The sequence below is a fragment of the Aptenodytes patagonicus genome, chromosome 2 (assembly GCF_965638725.1).
Source record: "Aptenodytes patagonicus chromosome 2, bAptPat1.pri.cur, whole genome shotgun sequence".
In the NCBI taxonomy this organism is placed as follows: Eukaryota; Metazoa; Chordata; class Aves; order Sphenisciformes; family Spheniscidae; genus Aptenodytes; species Aptenodytes patagonicus.
Genome location: NC_134950.1, coordinates 36,196,659 through 36,224,650, shown reverse-complemented (window position 1 = coordinate 36,224,650; position 27,992 = coordinate 36,196,659). Strand labels below are relative to the sequence as shown.

Genomic DNA, 27,992 nt, shown 5'->3' with positions numbered 1-27,992 from the left:
CGCGGAGCACCGGCCGGACCCCTTCCCGTCGGGTGAGGCCTGGCGCGGCCGCGGGACCCTCCCCCGGCGGCGGGGCGGAACGGGGCGGCCCCGGCGAGCGGGGCGAGGAGGGGCCGCGGCGGGGGCGGGGGATCCCGGGAATGCGGGGCGGGCTGGGCCGGCCCGGGGGAGGGGCCCGGCCGCCCGGCCCGCCCTATATAGGGGGCCGAGCGAGCAAGATGCTTACTGCCAGTAGCGGGGCCGCGGGCGTGAGGGGACGGGGAGGCGGTGGCGGGCGGGCAGGCAGCGCTGTGTCCGGGCTCCTTCCTTGGTGTGTGTGACTGAGGCAGGGCGCGGGGCCGCGGCGGCGCCCGGCTCCGAACGCGAGCGGCGCGGAGAGGGGGAGCCCGGGCAGCGCAGCGGGACCCTCAGCAGCGGCAGCGGAGTCTCCCTCCCTGCCCGCAGCGGGAGGTCCCGGGCAGGGGCGGCTCCAGGTGGGGGAGCCGGGCGGCGAGGAGGAGCCGCCTCCGCCGCGGGGAGGCTCCGCGCCGCCGGCGTCCGTCCCCTCCGGCTCCGCGGGCGGCCGTGCCGGGACGCGCGGGTACCCCCGCGCGGTCGGGGTCCGGCAGCATGAATATCCTGCTGGAGCTCTTCGTGGTGACTTTCAGAGTGCTGTGGGCTTTCGTGCTGGCCGCGGCCAAGTGGCTGGTGCGGCCCAAGGAGAAGAGCGTGGCGGGGCAGGTGTGCCTGATCACCGGGGCGGGCAGCGGCCTGGGCCGCCTCTTCGCCCTGGAGTTTGCCCGGCGCCGGGCGCTGCTGGTGCTGTGGGACATCAACACACAGAGCAACGAGGAGACGGCGGGCATGGTGCGCCACATCTACCGGGAGATGGCCGAGGCGACCGCCGCCGCCCCCAGAGGTAAGCGGCGGGCTCCCCGGGCTGTCCCTGCCGCCCGGCGCGGGCCCGGGCGCTGCCCCTCACCTGCCCAGCCGCCGGCCCTGCCTCGGCCCGGGGAAGGGTTAGCCGAGGCTGCGCGCCCGGCGGTCTCCAGCCCGGAGCAGCTCTCACCTGCCCGCCACAGGTGAGAGCGGCTTCGGGCTGGAGACCGCCGGGCGCGGGGGCGTCAAACGCCCCGTCAGTGCCTCTGCCGGTAGGGGCCGGCCTTGTGCCCGGGCTCCGCGGTGGGGAGCGGAGACCTGCTCCAGGTTGGACTCCAGCAGCGGCTTTAAAACCTGCGGCTTTAAAACCTGCAGCTTTTTAAAAAACACTTTGGCAGCAATAGTAAATGGATGAGTCCTTGTGTACTGTGGTGACACCAAAGTAAATGGAAGTTTTACCGTAATGGAAATGTATTTGCTGTTTCCACTTGACTACTTGTTTGAATGTCAAAATACAAGTAAGAACTTTATTCTCCCCTCCTTCCCCCCCACCCCGTTCTCTTGTCTGTGTTCCTTAGTAGCTGGAGATGGAGAAAAAGATGCGCTGCCCCATTGCAACTTGCAGGTTTACACATACACCTGTGATGTGGGTAAAAGAGAAAATGTCTACTCAACAGCTGAGAGGGTCCGCAAGGAGGTTGGTGAGGTGTCTGTCCTGGTTAACAATGCTGGTGTGGTCTCCGGGCACCATCTTCTGGAGTGTCCTGATGAGCTTATTGAGAGGACCATGATGGTCAACTGTCACGCACACTTCTGGGTAACTATAAACTCCTTTCTTCTGCCCTTTTTGTCAGTTAGTTTTGGGAAATTAACTGCTGTTTCTTAACTCCTGTCTCTTTGAGTTTTATACTTGTCCTTTCATTTGCAAGCTCACCACTCTGTGAGTTTCTTATCTTTAACTTACTGTTCTGTTTAACAGGAATGGTGGGTATTAAAATTATTAACAAATTGTTTTACATCAACTATAGCCTCCTAGAATCCAGAGCTCTAAGTCTTGTGCCCTTTTCTGTAGCCCTGGATATGAAATCCTTTGCAAGCATAACCTCTGAATCTGCTTAAAGGTTGTTACTGTTAATGAATGACTTCTTAGGCTTCCTCCCATAGTCTTCTGCCAGCATGTTAGCAGCTTTAAGATGCTGTTTTAGTGATGGTTACAATAGCAAACTTACACATTTCTGGAAAAAATGCTTAAAACCCCTGCTGGAAGTGTTGTTTGAATTGCCTTGGAGGCAAATTGTTCCTTTTGAAGGCTGGGAGGAAAAGCGAAAAAGATTTCTCAAGAAATCAAGCCAAGAACACTTTTTCAGGAATCCTGTGTATTTGTCCTCATAGCTTTCTTTGGGGGCTGCCAGTAGAAGTAAGAAAATCTTTAATATGGTTTCTGGGGTGATATGGTCCCCATAACTAGCAGATGCTAATCAAGGGGAACAACCTATGTGATCTTACTTTTTTTGTCCATCTAAACCTTATTTTCCTGTGTGGTTTATTTTTAAATCCACAGTAGTGTGGAGTTACATAAACTGGAGTGTTGAAGGAGAGTATGATGCACACTTGGGTTAGCATTAGCTGTCAGACTGAGCCCATTGTTAGTATTAAAACTGTTCTTTGGTCCTTCAAGTAAGGTTATGAAATACACTTGCATAACAATCAAAGGATTAAGCAATCTGAAATATACTTTAACTTAAGCCTTCTTTGGCTGGTCTTACCTTTTCATAATAAAATTTTGTAAAATGCCTCATCTTCAAAACTTAGAAGGCCCTCCCAAACCAAACTTTTTTTAACATGGAAGTGAAATGCTGTTTCATAACCCTAAAGGAGCCCCTTCAAATCTGCACTGTGAAACACTTAATGGCAGAGCAGTCTTTTTCCAATGTATTGTAAAGCTTGCAGAGAGAGTGCTTAAACTTCAGTGCACACAAGATAGTGTGTTTAGAAACACTTTCAAACTCTGAAAGTACATTTTAAGGCAATTAGAAAAGTTCTGAGAAAGCTTGTACGACTTCCTACAACTAAGAGCTCTGTGTGTTCCCCTTCATAAAAGTTAAATTGATGCTTAAGCGAACAGAGATGTGCACTAGATTTAATGACTGTTATTGATGTGGTTTAAATGCCGAATTGACAGTTTCTAAGAACTCTAAATTATGACATCACCATGCATTAAAATATGGGAGGATCCTAAATTCTCCAGCTGTTCTTCCTTCAGGCCTAAGTCATACACTTATTCATAACATTGTTTCAGAGACCTTTTTAAAGCACCCTCTGTGTTCTGAGTCTCTACAGTAATAGAAAACTAAACTTAGAGTCCAGTATTGCTATGATTGGGTTTTCATAAGTTTCATTCATCTCTAAATGTTACAGTGCGAAATGACTTTAAAATAAAAAAAAAATTATTCCAAGAAGGTATAGTTAGATCGGAACTGTGGAACTTGAGATCTTGGCTTAAGCTTCTAAGGAGCAGTCAACACTGTTTATATTTAATTGAGGATCTGTTCATATGTACACTTCTGCAGATCCTGTGTCCTGCTTTGCTTTTTCTTTTATTTTTTGCTGTTGGCAAAGCTTTTTTCCTTGTCTTCCCCTTCACAATCCCAGAAAAGGTTGGCTTGTCCAACAGTGGGTGGACTTCTATTAAAAGTAATAGTACTTAATTCATAAGATATCATCTGAATCAGCTGATTTGAAGCCAACTTTTTTGATGCAAGTCAATGCTGACTTAAATAGAACAATGTGTCTAGATGTGTGAAGTCTTATACAGCTAGTCTTTTCCATGTCAGCTAAACTGGTGGTCCAAAAGCAAATCTAATACTCTAGAGCATTATGTAGGCTTTTAACTATTCTTGGAGGGTGTTTTGTCCAAAAAGCTGTAAAAAGATTTTATAAAGACATGGATCTTCCATGTAATATTGCTTCAGTAGTTAAGTGTCTGTACTTTCTGAGTTTTTGTTGGGGTTTTGTTTTTTTATTGTGTGACAGAAATTCTTCCTCATCCCTTGATCATTAATCAAGCCTCAGTGTGCTTCTATAAAACCTAAAATGGGGCTCTAGTACTGGCCCCTTGAAACATCTGAAATAAGATTGATTGCCTGCTCTCCGTGCAGAATGCAGATGATCTGAGCTTGCTTTATGTTAGCAGCTACGATCTGAAGACTGCTTAACTTCTGCAGTAGGCAGTGACATGAAAGTCTCGCTGATTTGCTGTTGTGACTCCAACTGGGCTGTGTACCATATCACAAACTGGCAGTCAAGAGAGCCTTAGCAGCATCTCACAGCCTAAACAGATGCTTTCCATTTTGCTGACATTCATGATTTGTATAATCCTTCCTATGAATGTTCTATATAAACATGTCACCACTGCATCATGTAGCAATTTCCACAGCATAAAATCCACTGCAGTATTAAAAACCTGTTATTTCATGCTGTGATAACTTGAATGCTTCTGATATTGAAAACATAGGGACAAAATCTGTTCCCGGCTTGAAACAAGCCAGCTTTGGTTTACTATAATTTGCAGATGCATAAAACTGTAGCAGGAGTGTAACACTATCTTTCCTGCTAGTCTGTTGCAAGAATAATAACTTACTTGGCTGCACTTCTCAATTAATGAGACTGAACTTCTGCAGACTAGGAAATTTTCTTCCTGTGATATGTCAGGAATCAGATTTGAAAAATGTTAAATCACAATATAAGATAAAGCTGTTGCTTTATCAGTTTTAAGCAAATATAGGAATAACAGTTTTTCTTTCTTGTGGTTTTACAATAAAGCTTAAGTGAAGTATCAAAATAATGTGGTTTAGATTGTGGAACTGTATTTAATAAAACTACTGTACAAACTCCTATTTCAGGACAATTTGAGATTCTTGTACCTACTCTAACACTTTTTTCTGGAAGAATAATGCTATTGCTGGATAAGTAGGTATTAATATTGTACATCAGTGTAGTACCTGGGAAATCCTTCTAGATTTGGTTGCTGAATGAGACTCATGGAGGGGCAGGGGCAAGGCAATGACCAGGGTCTGTGAAGTTCTGTGACATGAAGGTCCTTCTGTACAGAAGATCTTCGGTATTCAGCTCTGAGAGAACAGTGATCTGCACTTCCCTGTCATGTGGATCCTCCAAAACGTTCAGCTTAAAGCTCTCCTCCTAGAGGAGTTCTCTTCAACTTACCAAAAGGGGGAAGCAAAACCATTCAGCTCCAGCTCTGTCATATTTATTAAAAAAAAAAAAAACATGTAGTGGGAGACTAGGGCCCAGAGTTTGGAGTCTTTCGTACTGCTGTCTTAACCGGAGTAGTTACATTCATTCACTTACAAACTACCTGATTTTTGAAGTTATGCAGGTACATTTGTCTCTGTAGGAATGGAACAAACCCTTTAGGTTGCCTGACATTGATACAGGAAGAGATAAATACTGAGTAAAGAGGGAAATACTACTGAAGTAATTAGGGCATTCATAAATAGTCTAAAACTTAAGTGTACCTTGGAAAGAAAGTTAATGCAGAGTTACTAAAGCAAATGCCTATTTATGCAACTGCTGTAGTTGTCAGTCTAATTAGACTGACAGGATTGCTAAAGCCTTGGAAAATAACAGTGGCTTATATTTATCTATAATGTGTCAATACTTACGTATTGTTATTCTAGTCTCTTCAAGCTTCTTGGCATTAAATAAAGCTCACTTATGCCTATAGTTTGTTTAGTTTAAATATGGAAGTATTACAGTTAGTGTGCACACTGAATCTTCCACAGAAGAAAAGACAGCTTAAGTTATGTTATTTGAAACTATACCATGCCAAGTCTTGTGGCCTGTTGGCATAGCAGTTTGATTTTTGTCTTCATCTCTAGGATTCTAGTATCTATGATCAAATATAGACACAATATTCCACTGACAGGCCAGCTAGCTATATTTAGTGTTTTGGATGAGTGGAATTAGCTGCTTTAACAGATTTATTTTTTTTAATTTCATGATAATGTATCCCAAGATGCGTAAGTTTACTTACAAAGTTTAATCTACAAGTTCTTGACTTTTTTCTTTGAAAAATGAGTTGGATCAAGTTCAAGTAAAACATGTGCATGTGATCCAAAAAGTGTCATCAAAACTAACTCTTCCCTTGCACAATGATTCCAACTACATGCCACCAGTAAATTACCCTGGACAGCACATGTGTTTCATATACTGTGGTAGCATGCTGGGTAGTGAATATGAAGGAAAAAGCAGTCATACTCTTAGCTACAGAAATAGTCATATTAGTTGTACTTAAAACTTATAAGTGCTTTGGTATGGTTCTGCAGTTCATATGTTTTTGGGTTCATTTCTCAAGAAAATAGAGGGAATCTGTCAACTGAGAAAATACTGTCTTACAGATGCATGCTCTAGAAAACTGCACTTTCCCATTTTATAAAGGAATGTACTTAACACAAGTTTTAGACAATAAATGGGTGGTCATCTATTTCTGGAGCTTGAGTCGGCACAAGACTACTGGCTCAGAGCTTTCCTCACAGATTTATTTTATGGTCTACCAGGAGCTTGTCTAGCATTGTGTCAAGCACGGTTGTCACCAGCATGCAATCTTTAATTTTGTAAGGTGTATCTTGCAATCTGTGTGTATCTGTAATCTAGCCTTGTAGTGATCATTTTCAAAAAAAATCATTGGAAGTTTTCTGATCCTTTTTTGGGGGGACACCAACCCAAACCATTTAGTTAGGTACCTGGATGTCTAAGCTTTGGCTGTAGAAGTGATCTTATATTCATTTCAGAGTAGACATGGGTGAGAATAAAAATGACTCTTCAGACGACGTACTCATCAGAAGTGTCAGCAAGCATAATTAAGCATGTTGGGATGGGGTGGTAGGTGGGTCTTAGTCTTATGCAAAACACCCCTTCATTTGCCTTGTGTAAGAACCATATGAATTCAAGCACCTATAATTGGGATTCCAGAGTGCTGCCCACAGAACTGTTGTTGTTCCACAAGTTACTCGGCTCTAGTCCCTGACGTCTATCGAGACTGTTCAGTTATGGTTCTCCATTGTATCTTGAAGATAAATGAGTAGTTACATATCAAGGAGCCTGAACAAAACAGCTTATAGCACTCTTGACTTGTTTAATTAGCAACACTTCCATCAGGCAGTGAGAAAATTGTATTGAAGATTCTTTGAACGTGTTACTCACACCACCAACCTTCCTACGTATACTTTCTGTGCTAGAGCATCTTCCTTGCGTGGTAGAGAATGCTGACCTCTCTGTTCAAACAGCAGCTGAATTCATGCATTTCCCTTCCTTCTCTTTAATGATGTAAAGCATTTGATTTTCATCCCAGTCAGTTAACAAATCTGAAATGACCATTCAGAAAGTTTTCCTTAAACTGCTTCAGTTACACCTGAGCTTTTGCGACAGCTTCTCTCAGGCATACTTTGGAAATTAATTTGCTGCGCCATTTGAAAGGTGCATGGATTTTAGACTCTCAAACGACAGAAAATAGAGATTCTCAGACTGTGACCCGTGGATTGTTTGTTGCCTGTAGATCGGTGTCCAGGGTGGCAGTGTAAGGTGTGATCAGCCAGTTACTTCCATGCACTAAACTATATGAAGCTTGAAGAGTTTAGGTGAAAACAGTAATATATTTCACAGAAAAGCAATGTGAAAATTCCATTAAGGAAAGGGAAAGTTGTCCTGAAAAGACCATGCCAAGACTTCTCAAACTATTTGAAACATATTTGAAGTATTAATCAGTTATTAGTAGCTTGCAATTCCACAGCCATCTAAAATAAAGCTGGAATTGCAGTATAGCTTGCAGAGGTAAGGCACTTGGGATAATCTCACTCTTCAGTCTCCTGTGACTTTTTCTGAGGGTTGGAGACTTGTCAGCAAACCATATGAATGCTTTCAGGATTGTTAATCTACTCTGAAGAAATGGTCCTGGATGAGCGATCAGTGCAATGATTAAATTCCTGCTTCTTATGGAATGAGGTAGGTTGGCTGAATAAGCAAAAACTTCTGCATTGACTTTGGTCTGATATTATGCTGTTACTTGTAAAGGATTTGGGGAGACAGGAAAACCTTGAATGGAATGATAGTCTTTGCCAGTGTGGTGCCTAACCTCGCTAGAAGTGGAGAGGGTGGCTCTTCACTGTTTCAGTGAAATACTCAGTCTAAAAGATTATGTGTATGCCTTTCTTGTCCTGTGGAGGTTAGGAGAGCAATGGAGTTTAAAGTTCCAGATTCTTCTATCTACAAGTAACATCCGCTTTTATTTTATGAAAAGCAGCTAAGTTAATGAGACCTCATTATGTTATTAACTTTCTGTAATAACCAAGCGACTATAGCAGAATTCTAGAAAGCAGGAGTGTTCCTGTGCTCAACTGTGGAGAAAAGCAATCCTAATTATGATGTGGCTAAGTGTCCTGCTAACAGAACGTTTGCATCACTGCCTAAGACCTGTCTTAACTGATCTGTGTGGGTGAGCAATCCTTTTCTGTAGCTCTCAGTGTCATCAATTACTCTGAGTAGACAGGTTGAGGAAAGATGGATGTTATGTTTTCTAGCACCATCCCTGCCATTTTAGCACCGCATTTTTAAAATCTTTTCTACTTTTACCTTTATCAGCTGCGAAGTATTATTCTTTCCCAATGCTTCTCATGCTTTGATTCACTTCTGGGTTTTTTTTTTTTTGGGGGAGGGAGGGTTTTTGTCATGTATCTCTAGTACTAAACCTTTCCACAGTCCTCTGTATGTAAAAGCCAGAGCATCACTCTCTTGATAAACCTTGCTCCCTTGACCTTTGAGGTTTTCTGGCTATTCACACTGATGGTAAAACTGAGTTATGGATACCTGTCTGTCTTTTGTGAAAAATGGTAGAGATCTTTCTGCAAAGACAAACTGAAGCTGATTTACATGCGATGCTATCTGCTTTTACCTGTGGTCTTGGGCTTCTTAGTTTCTTGAAAAAAAAGAAAAAGTCTTTCAAAATGCAGTTACAATGTAGGTGAGTAGGCATAGACTTTGAGATTGGTAGAATCTCAGTTTCTGAGGGTTTAGTTTGAAAGAAGATATGTCACAAACGGGGGAGAGATTTACATCTGTGCCTACACTTCTGAATAAACACTTTGTTCTTGTAAATAATTATATTAGTATAATAATTTATATGCCAGTCAAATTAACACTTGACACAAGTGAGTTATCACAACTGGGATGGGAAGGCATGGTAGGCCAAGGAATGCCGGAACAGCTGTGGAGCAGAGGTGGCTGACTTGGTGTGAGCCTTTTGAAATTCAAGTTTGTTTGGCTGTTGAATTCTGCACCTAAATGTGCCTTGGTGCTGGTCACTTCTGCCATCTGTTTGAACTTGTGTGACAGCTTCTCGAGCACTCCCCTTTCAGCGTTGGTTTGGAAAAGCGCTTGAGCGTATGCTTAAAAGTAACTTGTCCAAAATTTCTGTTCACTTAGGATGAAACTACAAGGCAGCTTAGTGGTGGCAAGCTGTCACGTGGGACCATCCCTTGAATATGCATCTTACCTTGCACGAGTTTTGGTATTCATCTGATCCTTGGGCAAGCCAGTTCAGCTCACTAACTTGTCCGGAGGGCAGGAGGAAAGCTGTTAATTTTCTTGGCCAAGTTGATTCGTTTTTCTATTTAGAGACTAGAATCACCTCATCAACATTTCAGACTTGCATTAGCCAGTGTGTGTGTTGGGGAAGGGGTGAGGAGGAATAGGATAAAACCACGTAGCTGTGAACAGGACCTCTGCGGCTGTCTAATGAAACATCATTCTTGGAGACATTTTCTGGAATAGGATTTATAGGCTCTAAATAGTTAAATAGTCATAAATGGTTCCAAGCTATAGCAAATCCACCACTGGCATAACAGTCTGAATGTAACAACTCGACTTCTGAAGACATCGCCGTATTTTAATTACACGCTATAAAAACCCCTTAGAGAAAGGTAAGTTAGTGTTCTGAACACATCAAATAATGTTGTGTTAACAACTCTAGCTTATTTGCATTGCACCGATGCTATGATTGCTGTTGTGTACCGTTGAGAGCAATGATCTCTGTGCCTACTGCACTGTTTGACTTCTCTGGAAATCAGTTGTACTAACGCTGTTTGAATCTGGAAAGAACAGGCCAGAGCCATGTTTCAGCTTGTGGGAAGCGAGCATAGTTTCTGCAGGCAGGCAAAGGAAGGAAGTATCTCTCTGTCTTTGAAAGCTCACCCCCAAGAAAGTGACTAGTTTGTTGGTGTTTGGTTAAAATGCCTGTGCAAGTAGACTCTTTGAAAATTGTATTAGCCACTGTTTTGGTCACTGTATTGGCTGGAGTTTTTTTGTCATTTTAGCCTTTGTTGGCTTATGAAGCGAAAGTTTACCCGCTAAGACTATTTATTTTCTGCAGACCCTTTTTTGGGAGGGTGGGGAGAAGTATGAAACAGGAACACCTTCTGTTTTTTAAAAACCTCTAATTCCATGCATTTTAAAAATGTTACTTCTCATTCAGTGAGTTACTTCATAGTAAGTTGGAGCCTTCTAGGGTCTTACTGTTGCCTCAACAAACTTTGAAGCTAAATTTCCATTCAACTATAATATCTTCTTTATTCTTCTGTTCCCACTAAGAAAGACTATTACGTGAAAAGGGAAGCTTTCCTTCTAATCTTGTTCCTCTTGTGAGATACTCAGTTATGGCATAAACACTTTCCTTTTTATAAAGTAATTGATTCAAAACAATGACTTAGTGACTGAGTTGGAGAGGATGAGTAACGTGACTCAGCTTTCATCTGCATGAAAGTACTATAGCAATTGCAGTTCTATGGAGGTACTGGCCTTTAAGGTGTCTATAAAATGTGAGACAATCTTCTTCTGTTTAGCCACTTCCTGAAAAGTCTGTTGCATAAATCGTAAAACTTGAATGATAACTTCATATTTTCCGTAAGTAGTTCTGACAGTACTGTTCTCTAGTAATTTTTTGAAAACATGCAGACTAAAATACCAAGTTTTACTAAATATTCCAGAGGATGACTAAGCTTATGGCAAGCTGGAGAAAAATGTGTATTTAAAAGTTGGATTGTGTTCTTGTTCGCTGAACAGAATATTCTGAGCTCTTATGTAATAGTTGTAAAATGAATTTGTTATGTGGATTTTTCACTGACTCATAGGGACATGTTTTCATTTCTGTCAAGATTATCAAATAGCTGGCAATAAATAACTGCTCTCCAAATGGCTGGACATTTGCTGCAAACTTGTGCTAATGAAGGTGAGGGACTAATGTGTTTGTTACACTAATGTCAACATAGCTCTGAAACACTACAAATCCTTTGACACGGCCATTTGTCAGTATATAAACAAAGTAGAATTTCTAGTCGCTTGACTTCAACAGAGCTTAAACCAGCTTTTGTGGAAAAGAGTAGCCAAGTGTTAACTTCTTATATCACTTGACCAGCAAACACTAAAGTAATTTCAAATTTGACATTTGAATAAATGCAAGTTAGGTCAACTTTACTGACAGATCTGCCTGTGGAAGAATACGAGGTTGCTGGTGCTACCTACTGGGACTGTAACTTAAGTTCCTGAGTTTACAGGAGTGTAACTAGGCTGTCACAGCCGTGTTGGAGCTCTGTGTTAGTCTTGGGTATATGGAAAGCTCAAATGCTGACACGGTAGATCTGAGCAGAAGGATTCACTTTCTTTAAACTGCATGTTACTTTTCAGTGGCTGCTGCCAACCATGTAATACTTGCTTTAAATTGAATAGTAATTGTGGTTTGGTAGCTATGATAGTCTGAGAGTATAATCAGATTAATATTTGTGGAGAGTAAATATCGACTTGTCTAATAAGATGCCTTTGGGCGGGAGGGAAGAGGTCAGCTTTTGAGTATGAGTACTTTGAAAACTTCGGTTCTCATGCTTGGTTATGTCTTAAATTTGTGCAGGCTGGAGAAATCTGCACGTATACTATACATTTGTTCCTAAGTTCCATTTCAGTCTAGACTTGTATCTTGCTTGTTTTGCAGTGTAAGGCAGACTAAACACATAGCTGGGCCTCCAACAGCCCTCTTACCATGCCATCTTACCTACTACTAATCCTTCTCAGCTTTTAGATTAGTTTGGCATTTGACAACCACAACAAACATCATTGGCAATTTATGTTGTGCACTTTTACACTGCTTAAGCAGAGATACTGTCTTCCTCCCTGTTCATTGCTAGCTGTCAAGAATCCAATATGATTGCTCTGTCCAAGCTTTAAAAGCCATTAAAATTCAAAGCAGGCAGAATTGTCTGTGAGGGCTCAGAATACCCTTAAGAAGTTGGCAAGGAAGTGTAGTTACTGGAGGGCATCTAATAGCCGGGGGGACATCATTAGTTTTTGAAACTGGTATGGTATGTGTATGTTCTGGACTCAGCTGAAAGTATGTAAATTCCACAAGAAATTCATCTAGGTGCTCTGCACTGCTTCATTGGACCCTCTCTCCAGCTGAAAGGGCTTGAGACGAAAGGAGAAGGAGAAATGGAAGTAGAACAGACACTGTTTCAGACAGAGCAGGATAATTTATTATAGGCAAGAGCTCCTGTAGGGGAGATAGAGGAGAGAGATGGCAGAGGAATCAGCATCCTTTCCAGTTAGGTAAGATTCTGTGTTGATAAACTCGCAGTTAACATAGGGACAAAGAGTGCAAGGTCTCTGCACTATGAACTTCTTCCTCTGTGAGAGGAAGAGGGATGTGCTGTTGAGCAGGGAGTTGGTATACTTGACTTAAGTGGAGAATCACAGAATGGTTGAGGTGGGAAGGGACCCCTGGAGGTCATCAGGTCCAACACCCTTGCTCAAGCAGGGCCACCCAGAGCCGGTGGCCCAGGACCATGTCCAAATGGCTTTTGAATATCTCCAAGGATGGAGATTTCCACAGCCTCTCTGGGCAACCTGTGAGAATGTGCTTCATTTTTCATAGCCATATGAAATCAAAGATTTGCAAAATCTGGAGGGAAGAAGTATAAATATACAATTAGTGATTTAAACAATGATATATACTGCTGCATATGTATGAAGCAATTACATATCAACAAAGCGATATCTGCAGGTGCAGATGAAAGTAGACGAGTTGGTGTGCATGTATGTAGTATATATACAAGCAAGTCCATTAAAGGCAACTAGATGCTTCCACAGAAATGATTGGTGGCATATAGTCATTAGAAAGATCAGACACTTTACAGGACAGGCCTGACATCTGAGGGTGGAAATAATTTTAAAAGCATGTAAATCGAAAATCTGTTTCCTCTTAGGAAGAAAGAATATAAAAGTTCTCAGGAGCAGAAAGATGGAGACTGCGTACCAGTAACATAAAGGCTCTAACTTCCACTTGCTGGTATAGAAATAACAAGGGTAGTTCAGCTTGAATACCTGAACTACTTCATGCCCAGAAAGCATATAAAGTAGTGGCCTTTCTAAACAGAAGTGAAGTGTTCTTAAGGAGAAATCAGGGCCACCTTTGGCTGTGTTATATGTACCTAAACCCCTGCCCTAGGTAAAGGTGCACTCAAAATCTAGAGTGATGCAATGGTGAGGGATGCAGAAAAGTTTTATGTAAGAGAGCTGGGAGTTTGATTAGCAGCAGACCACTGTGAACCTTAGGTAATGATACCTCTTCCACCTTGACTCTCAAGAAGAATGTTTCTGAAGCAGGAATTGTATTATATAGGTAGCGTTCTTGAGTACTTAACCTACACTTCAGACGAGAGGGAGAACAAAGCTGTTTTCTACTCCAGTCTTAGTTACCCAGTTTGGGGTAAGATCACAGGAAAGGAAGCCCTTAAAAGAAAGGGGAGGGGGAGACAATGTAGTGACATGATAAGGCAAGACTGACAAAAGTTTCTGTAGCAATGTCCTTCCCTAAGCACTTCTCATATCCCACTCTCTGTAGACACAACCCTTTTTCAACTAAGCCTTGTTAACAAACTATACAAAAGGCAATTTAGCCAGGCAATGTTCAGTTGCCCTAGGCATGGCATAATTAGTTCTAGTAGTAAAGAGTGGAAATCAATGATTAATGTTTGAGAGATAACTAGTGTTATTAGTTTCCTGTGATTTTTTTTTTTTTTTTTAAGAATAGCATTACTTATCTTATCTTTACTGTCTACTCATTGTAAACAGCTTTGTGGCACTAAGTTCTGATTAAGGAAACTACTTAATTCAGTTTCAGCTTTCTTCTGATATACTCAGCATGAGCTGACTCCATGTAAGAGGAACCACTACAATAACTGAACCATTTACAAGAAACAGTGGTAACTATTGGCTTTGAAAATTGAAGAAATTTTGTAACTGGACCCTAAATACTACAAATGCTAAACAAGGTAGTAATGTAAATATGGACTGTAGCATATTTGTTCTTTAGCAAATGGCATGACAGACATTTGTTACTACTAACAAACCTACTTACAGACTTCAGTAAATAAGATTTAACCTAGTTTTGTACAACTTTGGTGCTTCTCAGCTGATTAAATATGTCTGTTGAAAAGCAGGGGATTTATGTGTATGGATCAGTCATGAGGGTGGAGAAAACAGGAATGTTAATTACTAACATGAATTAATAATGAATTAAAAACCAAGTGATTCAAGTAATAGCTTATGTTTTTACTAAGCTAAGACTTCATGTACTTCAAAGCAGTATTTCATGCAGAGTTGGAGAGAGGAAAAAAGATGCTTATTTCTCTGTAAATCAAATACAGTTTTAAATTAACTGATGTTGCTTTTCCTTGTGACTTAATTCTTCAGGGTATTTACTTTGTTACCTTCACCTCTTAACCTGGGTAGATCTTATCTGTAGTTTCACTCTGTCTGCAAATGTAGGATATCCAAAGTATTGGGGGGGGGGGGGTGTGTGGCTTTGCTTCCTTGTTACTCGTCATCGTTACAGACTCCTGTTTAAGTCTATCTTGTTCTTTCATGAGCTTCTGGTTGCAAGGCAACTGTAACATTATTACTGTGCATGTATGTTAAGCATTAACTGCCGTTGCAGTTCAATATTAAAGGAATCCCCGTGGCCCCAAAACAGTGGGTTTTTATGTGAAGGACAAATAAAGCTTTAGTGAGAAATTGAAGGTTGTGTTGCCTGCCAGGAGCTAAATAACTAACTCCTTTCGAAATGAAATATTGGAAGGTCTAGCTTTTTTGTTTTGAACACCGGGCCTGTTCAAGGCACACTTGAGGTCAATCCTTGAATAGTTTCCTTTCATGCTTTTAATACAGCTGTCTGTGGAAGCTTGGCTTGAGGAAGTCATGTGTATCTCCCGATCCTTTTTGCTCTGAAAGGGATCTGGGTAGACCCATCAACAATCCAGAGGAATCTGTGACTTTCTCTTTTAATTCATTACTTTAGGATGACTGGGTAATTCTGGCGTATTTTTCATTATCATTTCTTGAGAATAGAAACCGAAGATCAAAAATAGCACTAATTTCCACAGCTATTCAAATATTTACTTAGTGGCTAATTATCCAGAAGGGGCCCAGCACTTCTTGAAAACAGTCAGCAGAGACATCTGAGCTCCTCTAAATCACAGCTTTGGTCCCTTATGTTAGCAAGGTCAACAGTAGTTGTAGACTTCTGTCTACCTTCTGTATTCAGCCTGTTACTGGCAGAGCCATGTCCTTTGTGCTGTGCGGTCTATCTAGTGTTCAACTCAGGACTTGGTATTTTCATGTAGTCTTAGCACAGTTACTAATCTCACCTTAACCTAGTATTTCAGAGGTGCTTGTATAATGGAATTTAAGAAGGATGTGGAGATAATATGGGAAAAATAATCAAGGTGATAGTGCAAATGACAAGTAATTACTCTCAGTTCTCATTGGAACCAAATAAAAAAGCTAGAAGGAAAACAAATGGTTAAATCCAGGCTTGTAACTGCGTGCTTTGAGAAGTGCGTGAGAAGGCATTTTGGATATTATAGCCTCTAACTTGAACAAATTCTCCTTTGAGAGTTACACAGTTCTAGGTTATACTTTCAAGGCCTCTTCTAAAACTATTTGGCGATGGCTTTCACTGTAATCCTGTAAGTGAAGTTTTACCCTGTGTTTATAAAATGTATTTAAAGTGGTTATCTTCTGAAATAAGCTGGGCTGCATGGCTGTAGCTGAAAATAACTTCAGTATATTTACTAATAAGCTTGCCGTGGGGTTTTTCTGCCTTTCAGGCACCTCTCTTTCCCTTTTAACATACAGTAGTGCGTTAGTGCTACACTACCCAGTTTGGACAAACCTACTTTAAGGCAAGGCTGCCACAGCCTGTCTGCAGAAGAGTTAGAGGTGCTATTTTGTCAGACCTTCATGCATTCCTTCTCAGTTACTGGAATAGAAAGAGAAATTGGGGCATGTGGAAATCTCTGGATTTTGTTCCGTGGCGGATTGAGTGGCCACGTGCTGTCCTGCACAGGAGTAGGAGAACCTGCAGTGTGTCCTGCTGTGGTCTGTGAAGAAGAATGGGAAGAAAAGAAGGCTGAACATCCATGCTGAGGGGGAGAGAGGATATAACGTGTATTTTAGACAAAAACCTGGAACAACATTTTCTTGTCACCGGCTCCGTTGCTTCATGGTAGTAGTTACAGGATTAGCTAACACTCATGGCAGCAGTCTTTCACAATCTCTGGTACCTTTAGTTCCCAGAGTCATCCGGATGAGTCCTTGACTAATCGCACCAGTTTTGCTTCTTGGGTGTTGTGGTTTAACCCAGCAGGCAGCTAAACACCACACAGCCGTTCGCTCACTTCCCCCTGCCCAGCGGGATGGGGGAGAGAATTGGAAGGGTAAAAGCAAGAAAGCTCATGGGTTGAGATAAAGACAGTTTAATAGGACAGAAAGGGAAGAGAAAATAATAATAATACTAATGATAAAAGAATATACAAAATAAGTGATGCACAATGCAATTTCTCACCACCTGCCGACCGATGCCCAGCCAGTCCCCAAGCAGCGGTCAACCCTCCCCCGGCCAACTCCCCCCAGTTTATATACTGAGCATGACGTCACATGGTATGGAATGTCCCTTTGGCCAGTTTGGGTCAGCTGTCCTGGCTGTGCCCCCTCCCAGCTTCTCGCTGGCAGAGCATGGGAAGCTGAAAAGTCCTTGACTAGTGTGAGCACTGCTTAGCAACAACTAAAACATCGGTGTGTTATCAACATTATTCTCATACTCAATCCAAAACACAGCACTGTACCAGCTACTAGGAAGAAAATTAACTCTATCCCAGCTGAAACCAGGACATTGGGTATGGCCAAATAGTGTTTAACATGGAGACAAAACAATACATTTACCCAAATGTTGCACTCGTTTGCACTGTTATGCAGCTGTCCTGGCAGTCAGGAATAGCTGTGGCTTGGGAGGAAATGTCTTATCTGTTATACCAGTACACCACTGTTGTGGATAACTATAGCGATGTAAAAACTCACCTGTTTTGATCAGCCCCAGAAAAATAACCATGCTCCATCCTCCTTACCTGAAGGGGATGTATGGAAAATGAGCTATTCCTTTGGCATAAAGGAATTTCTGCATTACAGTAAAGCAGCTTGTTTATGCCGTCAAAATAGTTTAAAAGGGCTGTTGAACATTGATAGAAGGCAGAAAGTATGAAAAAAATTACTGTATTGAAAAATAGAAACTTAAAGGACCTTACGTGTTGGTACCTGCTTTATTTCTTTCTTTGATATAAAGGCAACTCTCTAAATACGAGGTAGGATGTACTTTCCACTTTGGTGTGCTTTCTGCATTCAGTATCCATTGTCTTGAGCTGCATACAGCTAACATTGTTTTCTGTGGATGCTTGCTTTCTACTTTACAAATAATTAATCCAAAATTTAATTAAAAAAATCACTTTCCCAAACACAGTATTTCTTCATATTCTCATTTGCTGTATTTAGACTAATTTGTCTTGACATTGCAGCTGTGCTGTTCTTTGTGTTGCACAATCTTTTGAGTTTTGTTTCATTAAGAATGGAACTAAAGAATTTGGGGAAGGGGAGGGAAGAAGTGCTAGACTGTTAGAAGTTAATTTGCCGTAAACCAAAATGTTGAGAACAGATTACGAAAGCTATGAAGTGACATGTAAATGCTTGTTCAGTTTCACACTTGTGAGAAATAAGTCATTAAAGCTGTGTGCACATGAAATAGCTGTTTGGTTACAGCTACTGGGAATAGTTTGTTCTTACTGGTATATTCAGAAGCATAGAAGAAAATGCTTAGAATATTAGGAATTGATCTCTAGGCTCCAAAAAACTTTAAAAGATTAAACTAGCTTGAAAAACTAGCTCTACTCTCTGTTCACAACAGCTTCATATGTTCTACCTATCCTACCTAGTTGCTGTATCTTAACTGTACTGCAGGTTAGGAAACGCATGTTTGCACTATACTTTGGGGGTTTTTCATTTCTTCTAAAAAAAAAGAAAGAAAAAGTTAATTCTGAGTGAAGAGGGTGTTTAACTTAAATTTCTTGATGTTGAACACTGCATAACTTCCCTGATTCCTCACCCTGATGCATCACAACACAATTCCTTTCATCCACTATATTCTACTTACTGGTTTCTCCTCAGTGTTGAAAAGTGTGTTATGTTTTTCATTAATAAAAGACCCAGCTCTGACTTTAAGTACTTAAATGTTTTGGTTAAATGTCTTCCTCTGCAGCTGTGAGAGGTAAAACTGAAATCTAAAGGATCAAACCAGAAGGCAGATAGTTTGATTAAATCACTTGAGTTGATCTGAATTATTTTGGGGGACTGGTTCATGACCTCTAATGTCATGGACAATACCACATGTCTCGCTTGGTATCTTCTAATACTTTTTTTTATGGAGGATTAGCATGTCCATGCATCACCTCGGAAGACTAATGTGGGCTGTGCTACCTGTTCAGACAAACTCCAGATGGGAAGGCCACCCAGGAGGCATCTTGCCCCTGAACCGGTCAAACTCTTAACTAGTTTCTCAGCAGCACAAGCAGCACACAGAAGACTTCAGATCTGGTAGGCAGATGTAGCTGAAGCTGAAAAAAACTAGAAACAAGAAACTAGGTTGATCTAGTTCATGTAACAAGCAGAAAAACTGGGGACCAGAGTATGGAGGAAGCTGCTTTCATCAAGGAAGTGGGCTGTGCCAGAAGCTCAGTGAGAATACTGATTTATTTGGGGACTGCTTATACCACGAAAGAGAATAACTTCACTTTGGGATTGTTTTTCCCAGCAAGAGGAGGCTGGGAGGAGCAGTGGGCAAGCCTTTACTCTGAGACTGGAAATGCATCCCCCCATAGGGTGTGTCTGCCTCTGACAGTGCTTGTTTTCAAGTACTGACTCCCAGCTGTTGCAGATGGCCGGAGGATGGCAGCAACTGAGATGACTTTCTCTGTCATCCATTTAGCTGAGACGTTGATAGTTGACTGCTAAGTTTTGTACATATGATAGTTGTGCTATCTTTATAGACTGCCTCAGCTTCGGGTTTTAAATGGATTTGTGGGATAATGTCCCATGACAAAGTACAGGGGCCTGCTATGAACAGGCTGTTTCAGAACACTGAGGTCTCGCGCAAAGATTTCCATGAATTGCTAATGGTCTTCAGAGCAGAGTAGCTGTGTTTTTTCCTATGTGGCCGTAAATGGCCTTTTAAGAGATGACTTACGTGAAGTGACTGTAGTTCTGCTTCTGGGAGTTGTTCGGTCTGCACTTGAATTGCTGAAGACGTCGCCCAAAAGTGTCCTTAACAGGGTTTATTCGTCATATGCCAATTTCCTCTTGAGTGAAAAAGGGTTACTTTAGCCACAAGCTCTGAAAACTCAGTCTTTGTAATCTTTATGCTTTGAAGGAGTGTAGCATGGTTAAGACTGGGGTTTCTGAAATTTACTGCTCTGCAGTTGCTCTGGTTATTTCCCTTGCCTATATATATGCTTGTGAAAATTCTCCACTTCTTCAGCCATAGATAAATATAGACATTTATGGACACCTAGTTATATAGTTCATCATACTCAAAACAAAACAGTGTTATAGTAAAGCCAATATAAAAGCCAGCGCAACTGAGCTTGGTGCACTTGCCTGTTGTTTATCTCTTGGAAGAAAACAGTGATTCATGCCTTGAAAGTGGTAGGAAAAAAAAAACCTATTACTACTTCTTTCCCTTCTTTCTCTCCCCCAAGACAAACTCCAAGGCAAGTGCCTCTTCATTTCTGTAGTTGTTGTGGTTTTCAGCCAGAGCTTTAGTCTGCATTATCAAGCTTTCTGGCAGTGCGGGGTGGCAATCAGTCATTCTGATGTGATGTGGACAGATAACTGAGACAAAAGTGGAAACTGCCGATGGAGCTGACTAATGCTCTGGAGGGGAGTAAATTGTTAGCAGGACTGAGTTGGGAGCATGGATCTCTTACAGGGATGGCGTGGAGGATCAGGGCTAGTGTACACACCGTTGGCGTTGGGGTGTGTAAGGCAGGCTGCAGATAAATAACACACTGTAAAACTTCAGTGCTGTCCAAGCAAAGCCTCTTACCTTTTCAGACGGCGCTGCCCTGTGATGACTGGGCTTTGTTGCCATGCAACATGGGAAGAGAGGCTGAAACTTTGTGTGCCTGGCACAGATTAGTTTAACAGAGAACTGAATTCTTGTCCGAGGCTCCATATAAGAGGTTTAGAGATCCCTGCCATGAGGAAAGAAACAAATGCAAGGCAGCTTGCTCTCAGATTATTTTTTATAATTAGCTTTGTTATGCAGTTATGACAGAATTTAGGAGTTGTATGAATCAACAGTAGAAAAGGCAAGGAGTCAGGAGGTCTGTTAATCTTCTATCATCTGCCAGCTGTCCAGTGAAAACACTCTTTTGTGTGGTGTTAGGAGGTCTGGATTAGTCATTTAACACCTGCAGGCAAAAATCTTGTACAAGAACATGTGAAAATCATTAGAGCAAAACTGTCCTGATGTCTGTGATTGGAAAATGCAGACAGCATAAGAATGGAATTAGATGGATTCAGCTGTAGCTTGCACGTCTTTTTAAGAATGCAGCTGACATGACTCAGACCAACAATTAAGCAAGTAGCAAATACTTAAGGGGCATTTGCATGCTCTGAGTTTGTATCCAAATTACATGGGAAGACCAGGTTTCTGGGGGGATTAAGCATTCATGGTACTGAGTGAATTAGAATAATAGCTCTGTCATGAATAGATTTATATATTAACTAGGCATGTTTGTGATTAAAAAGCATTGTCTGAAGTTCTTTGGCAATTTAAAAGTGATCTCATATAGTACACTGACAACCTAGAAGCTGAAGTAAATCCTAACTACGCATACCATTTTCCTACTTCATTAATTTTTTTAGCATATATGGTGCTCTGCTTAATACTTATTTAAAAAAGGAAAGTGTTGAGTCAGCTTCAGAAAACAGATATGACAAAAGTAGGTATTCTAGCAGAGGTGATGATCTAGCAAATGCCTTCAATTTATTGCTTAAAACTTAATTTTTTAAGGGTGTTAACTCTGACTTGGGTTTTTAAACAGAAAAAAACTGTTATAATCAAAGCATAAAAATTGGAGGTTAAAATCAAAGTTTCATCTAGAGACTTGCTTTTGTTTTATTTGTTTTGTTTTATTTTGAAATTCTTAAGGAATTGGTAGTAGGAATGTATATCTTGTCTTTTCAGTTAGAGCGATGCTTATGGATACTAATAAAGATGGAAAGTAATTTAGACTAGTAGATCTTTACTGTATTTTATATGTAAAAAGTGACATCAGCAAAAACTGTGCCTCCAGTATTTCTTTTAATGTAATATGCCCAAGATGATAAGTTAATTGGATAAACTAACCATATCTGACTTCCAAAACACGCTGTCAATAATTAGAACTGATAATCGGCACTGGTCTTAACACAGATGTGCTGGATGGCATAATTAAACACTTTCCATTCCTTTTTCTGTCTTAAAAAAAATGTGACTTCCATTTTAGGGTCAAATTATCTCCTTCTGATAACTAGTCTCTTGCAGAAAAATAAACATGTCTGAGCTCAATTGATCCTTTAACCTTAGGATTTCTGGAGATATAATCCTTGCTGCCTTGCTGTCTGAATTCACAAACAAGCTGTAGATTTTCTGTTGGCATTTTTGACAAACTCAGAAGTTCAAAACCTGTACAGTGATCTTACTTCTAAATTCTTGATAATAAACTGAGATAGAGGTTTTGAACACTTATCACCAATGCAGTATGTTCATGATGTGTTTTTTTATTTTGAGTTTTGTTTGTTTTGTTTTTTTTTCTTTGTAGACCACTAAAGCATTCCTTCCCAAGATGCTGGAAATGAATCATGGACACATTGTGACAGTTGCAAGTTCCTTGGGATTGTTCAGTACTGCTGGAGTGGAGGTTTGTTAGACTATAATTAACAATAAATTTGGCACTTCTTGCTCAGGATAAGCTTTTTTGTATCAGCTAGAGAAAATAAAGTCAAATCTTCAAAGATACTTGGAAGCTATGGTGTTGAGTACCATATCAACACATGGCTCCCTGTGAGTGGGATCCGCAGGACTCGGGCAGCCACTATATTCACCTACTTCGCAGGTGGACTTGCCACTTACAGAGAAAACCTAGGATGGCTAAGGATTTCAGAATGCTAAATGATCTTTGAATTACCTGATAAATTTAGGAACCTGAAAGGTGCCCACCTACCTACTCCTGTCAAGATCTTCAGTGCTAAGCTTGAAGCCAAAGGCAAGGATTTTCCAAAGCAATGTTTTCTGTTTCCTGGTTCTGTGAGGAAATGGCTGCCAGCCTTCCTTCCAGAATACACGTCTCACCTGCTTTACTAGGCTCCCAGTTATAAGCATTAGGTTGTCTAGTTGCTAGCAACTGTTTGAGAGCACCAGTTTGTGAGACTTGTTTGTGAGACTACATAAAACTAGGTTAGGATTAGAGCCTGTTATCTTGCTCTTTGGGTCATTAGCACAAATGCAAGTGTGAACAAAAAGCATTCAGTTAGTGAAAATGAATTAATGTGTCCAACAAAATAATGGTCATATTACCCCATAAGCACAGGCTTCTTTGCATATAGGTAACGCGCGATCCAGGACCTTAAACTGCAGTGTTTCATAACAGAAAAGAATGAAGCTGGTGTAACTTAAGGCTTTTTAGAGTATTTACTGTCTTGAGAAAACTACAAAGAATTTCCTAGACTGTGGGTGTAACCAGCAGCAGAGATGGACAGATCCAATGGAAAACTCGAATGCTACTGCTGTCTATGCAATTATTTTTTAGTGTTGCTGAACTTAGTATTTTTATGAGATATACAAGCTATATCCTTTTCTGAAAATTAAATAGTACACTCAAATCTCCATTATATCTTCTGTTGAAACTAACCTTAAAAATAAAGCATTTAAGATTTTTACACCTATGCCCTGCCAACTCTCTAAGCTTTTTCAATTCTGATCCAAGGTAGTATTAGGTATCTCAGTCCTTTGTTGTAACTTTTAATATTAAGCAAAGTGGTAATTGGAGTAACTTGCCATGTGAGCCTGCCTGATTCAAAGACTTGAATCCAAGGTAATATCCTCCTACATTCAGATTTCCTGCTTTCATGATTCTGTGCTAATTGCCTCAAAAGTAAAATGATAAATGAGTTGATGTGATGCTCTATTCAGTGGGTGTCTTTTGTTGTTGCTTTGAAAATCTGTGCAGAATCACCTCAGATATGCTTTGGCTTTGAACATGATTCATATCTGTCCTTTTTAAGTTGCCTTTTTTTTGCCTTATTCATTGCCAACACAGGATTATTGCGCCAGCAAATTTGGAGCTGTAGGTTTCCATGAGTCTTTGAGCCATGAATTGAAGGCTGCTGAAAAGGACGGAATCAAAACAACTTTAGTCTGCCCTTATCTTGTAGATACAGGAATGTTCAGAGGATGCAGGATCAGGTGAGTAAAATTTTTCTTCTGCCCTGTGTTTGTGGTGTCATAAAAGTACTCGAAGGTAGCTAAACTGCTACCATAAAAATATTAAAATAAGTATTATCTCTGCTTTAATATATGTTAGTGTGATCTGTAATCCTGACTCAGAAAAGGGACTTTCCAAATTCAGCGAGTAGCTTCTGTCCTTTTGTACTTGGGCAACACAAGTTTTGAGCTATAAGTCTTTGTAACTGAACAGTGAATATAAAAAAATTGAAGTCTTTGTCCCTGCTGAGGTATTCCAAAGAAAGTGAGTTAATGAACTCTTGACTGAGGTCTGCGGTCCTTTGTGTATCTTATTAATCTGTCTTAATCAAATATTTCAGAAAAGAAATTGAGCCTTTCCTTCCACCTTTGAAACCAGAATACTGTGTGAAGCAGGCTATGAGAGCTATCCTTACAGACCAGCCAATGATCTGCACACCTCGCCTCATGTATATGGTCACCTTCATGAAAAGGTAAGAGCTGAAATGCCAGTGTGTTGGCAGTACAATCCACAGAATACTAGTAAAATACATGAGCATGTCCACTTTCTGGATATAAACACTCTCCCACCCACACAGGCCATAGGTGCTGTTTTGTTAGAATTCATAAGTCTTTTTATTGGCTTGCATGAGCGTAGGTTGCTTGCTTGGGAAGCTCCGTAAAACTGAGATCCTGTGTATTATGCATCCTTGTTTTACCCTTCTGGTATCTTCCATTCTCCTTAGATTCCTATTTTCTTTTCAACAGACTTTTCTTTCCATTGTTTGGATTCCTCTTTAGGAATGGGGCATGAGGCAGCTTCCAGCAAAGGAACCTCTAGCTGGTTGTCTCTAGAACCAGTGTGTAGGAGGCCCTGCCTACAGATTCTCTAGGACTTGCACAGATATGGTAGATAAACTGAAAATCTGCACATTCAGAACCAATTTTCAGAGTCTAAGTTTGGAGGAAGGGCTATTTAAAGGAATTACTTCCTCTGTCCTGTCTAATGCACTACAGGTTTTGGATGGGAACTCTATTTAATCTGTAACCAGGCTGACATTTCAATGATGCAGGGTAATACAGCAGTTGGCTCAATTCCACTGATGCAACATCACTTGCATTCTAGTTTATAGAGAGCAGCTTCACAGCTGTCTGTGTTTTTTTTTTTAAAATCTGTAGCATGTAGGAGGAACCTTTAAAATATAGCATTGTCTTATTTTCCTTCTGTGAGGGATGGTTAAAACTGAGAACCTTGGTGATTTTTGTTCCACTTACAAGGCAGTGGTTCTCCTCTGCCTCAAGTCTCTCATGGTGGACAGGATCACCAAAGACTAGAGTAACCTTTAACGCTCACCTCTTTCCTGGAAGAGAGTATGCATGTGTCTCTTCTGCCAACAAATCAAGGCCACTGTCAGCATCTTTGAGAACGAGCTTCATCAACCAGAAGCTCAGAGGGTGCTTCAGTGCTCTCTGCACAAGCAGTGCCTTATGCAGCAACAGTCACATCAAAGGCCCTTTGGGTTGTCTTGCATTCAACACTTTAGCTTCCAACAGGGAGATCAAAGCTTCTGCATAATCCATGCCCCAGGCAGCAGCTTAGATCAAAGGCCCTCCAGTGGCTACTGCACAAGCAGTACTACTGGCAGGGAGGACACCTGTACCAGTGACACCTACTTCTCAGTCTTCAGTGGTCATTGCTCCTAACGGCTAGATTCTGTGCGTTGCTTTCCACCGAATGAGTGCCTGCCACTGTTTCCAGGGGCTGAGGAAATACCATCTTAGTCCTTCACTAGAGCCCCTGAGTACTATACTTGAAATAAAAGTAATGTTTTGTGGACGTGGGAAGGAGGGGAGGGTCTGTAGCCAGGTATCCATCACATAGTCACCTCTTGGAATTTTATCTGGAGGGGGGAAAAGGAAATTGCTCTCTACTTCGGACCTTTCTTTTTGAGGATGGATGGTTGAGTTTAGAATATAAGTCAAGGTTGTTAGATGTCTGGTGATCAAAGAATGGCATTAACTAACACTAATCCCACATTAAAGAATATCTTAAATGTCTGATGACCTCTGCTGATGTGGCTTTGAGCAGACGCTTTGCTTTTAGTAGGCCTTCTGTGATGCCCTTGCCCCCCTCTCCTCCCCCCCCCCTTTAAAACAAGCTATCCCACTGCTTGTGAAGAAGCAGCAGGAAATCTGGTCTAAGCTGGAGGCATGTGAATAAGTAGCTTCTTCCTCCTTTCTGCTTGCTTGTGTGGTTGGGACTCCAGAATTTCAATTTTCTCTGTAAGTATCCCTGTGAAATAAAAATCCTTTAAGTCTGTTAGGAAGCCTCTCTGATAGCTATTATGTTGCTTTTAAGGAGACCAAGTACATAGTGTAAGCAGAGGTTTTGTTTTATGCTGTCTTCTAACAGTTTTATAACCTCTTTTTCACAGTATTCTGCCCTTTGAAGCAGTTGTATGCATGTACCGGTTTTTGGGAGCAGACAAGTGTATGTACCCTTTCATTGCTCAAAGGAAACAGGCTACAAACAACAATGAAGCAAAAAATGGAATTTAACACTGTTTTGGATGGACTAACGTTTAGAGGTGAATACGATAATGTTACATGACTGAATTGCGAAGTGCACTTGCATCTAACAGATGCAAATGTCAACACCTTACTGTGGCATTCTCTTGGGTCCTAAACCTGTGTATTGAACTCTAAAAATCAATGTTTTTTATATACTGTAAATAAAACTGACTAGAGTACTTGGAAAATGTGATAGGTAAGCGAAGTGAATTTACAATGTAGCTGCCACCATTGTCCTTTAGAATATCACTGTATGTACAGTAAACTAGTTGTACTACTTCCTGTAGGGATGCACTGTGTGATATCTCTTCCTCAGCCTGCCAAGGTTTATAAGAGCTGTCTCCAACTAGAAGATGCAATGTTTCAGAAATTGTTTGTCTTTCCCTATATTATTTAGGAAGGGGGAGGGAAATCTTTAGATTTAAGCTACTGCTCCTGACCTTTTAGCAAATTCAAGGACAGTTTCTGAATGCATCTCTTCACTTGTTCACCCAAGTTCTCTAAAGGACACATGGCCAAATTGTGGTGTAATTCTCTTTTGTAGCAACTGTGTGTGTTCTATTTAAACAAAGATAAAAAGAAATTTGTAAATCTCTGCCGATTCAAAGGCAAGTGAATGTCTCAAATACTCTCAGAGCAAACTTGTACGGCGCATCTGGTTTTCTAGGAATGCAGTCAGTGATTTAAATTGACTTTTTTCAAGTCACTTGATTTGAAATATGCTCTGTTCTGTTTCCTTCTATATGTCAGAGTCCAATCTAATATTATGGACTATATGTTTCTTTTCTTCCTCCTCATTCTTGCTTCCGACAGACTTCTCCCACCTCCCCGAGGAAGCTGTTGTATTAAATTTCTGTAACTGGACTTGTGCCTAAAAGACAAAGCAACTCAGCTGAGATACAAACTGTTTATGTAAGTGCTGGTCATATGCCAATTATTAGCGAAGGAAAAATAGAGTAATGCCTGATGCAACTCTACATGCGGAATATGGAAGGGTGTAAAGATTTTTTTTGAGTTGTACTCACATTGTAGAACAGCAAATGACATTTTTACAGTATTTTTTGTAAAGCGAACAATTTTGTGCCTTGAATAATTTGGTAATCTGTATTAGTGAAGCATTGTAAAAGTGAACTTCTACCTCTGTATCTTAATGTATACCATCCACTTGTAAACTACTATCGGACAAATTGTGATTACTTTTTTAGAATGTCTTGTTAAATAGTGACCAATGCCTGTGGTTATTAAAGTGAGCCACCTTTTCCTTAAAACACTGATTGCAATGCTTCCTTGAAAGACTAAACTAATGCAAACTACTCGTGCCTGTTCCGTAGCTCTTTAGTATCAACACAGTTCAAATATTTATTGCTGAGTTCCTGTGTCCACTTTGTCAGCTACATGGTTTACAGTGTAATCTCTTAAGTCTATCAGTAAGTACTGTGAAATTAGGCTTTAGGAGCTGACAGTTTTCTCTGGTTTCTAAACTCATCGATGAAGTAACTGGTCAAAGAGCTTTTGAAGAATATTCATTTTGGTTTTCTATGGAGCTTCATCTAGATCTATGTAAAAATGACCCGGTGTGGATGCAATTTTAATGAATTAAAAAGTAAATGTAGTTTCA

The 27,992-nt window shown here is 40.8% G+C and overlaps 1 protein-coding gene across 3 annotated transcripts; it reads left to right on the top strand.

Annotated features, from left to right (window-relative positions):
- Nucleotides 1-258: 258 nt before the first annotated feature.
- RDH10 (retinol dehydrogenase 10) lies at nt 259-27,992 on the top strand. 3 transcript variants are annotated; one of them, XM_076329549.1, is made up of 7 exons: nt 259-898; nt 1,437-1,675; nt 22,164-22,262; nt 23,661-23,806; nt 24,166-24,297; nt 26,239-26,391; nt 27,188-27,992. In XM_076329549.1, the coding sequence occupies exons 1-6, from the start codon at nt 610-612 to the stop codon at nt 26,360-26,362; spliced, it is 1,029 nt and encodes a 342-aa protein (XP_076185664.1). In that variant the 5' UTR covers nt 259-609; the 3' UTR covers nt 26,363-26,391; nt 27,188-27,992. The 3 variants fall into 3 exon arrangements, with proteins under 3 accessions (XP_076185664.1, XP_076185665.1, XP_076185663.1); XM_076329550.1 differs by having other exon boundaries at nt 1,440-1,675; nt 26,239-27,992; XM_076329548.1 differs by having other exon boundaries at nt 26,239-27,992.

Bases quoted from the DNA above. Each gene is read 5' to 3' on its own strand.
- RDH10 (XM_076329549.1), top strand. From the start codon at position 610: ATGAATATCCTGCTGGAGCTCTTCGTGGTGACTTTCAGAGTGCTGTGG. The intron at 22,263-23,660 runs GTTTGTTAGACT...TTGCCAACACAG, and splicing joins TCAGTACTGCTGGAGTGGAG to GATTATTGCGCCAGCAAATT. The intron at 24,298-26,238 runs GTAAGAGCTGAA...TCTTTTTCACAG, and splicing joins ATGGTCACCTTCATGAAAAG to TATTCTGCCCTTTGAAGCAG.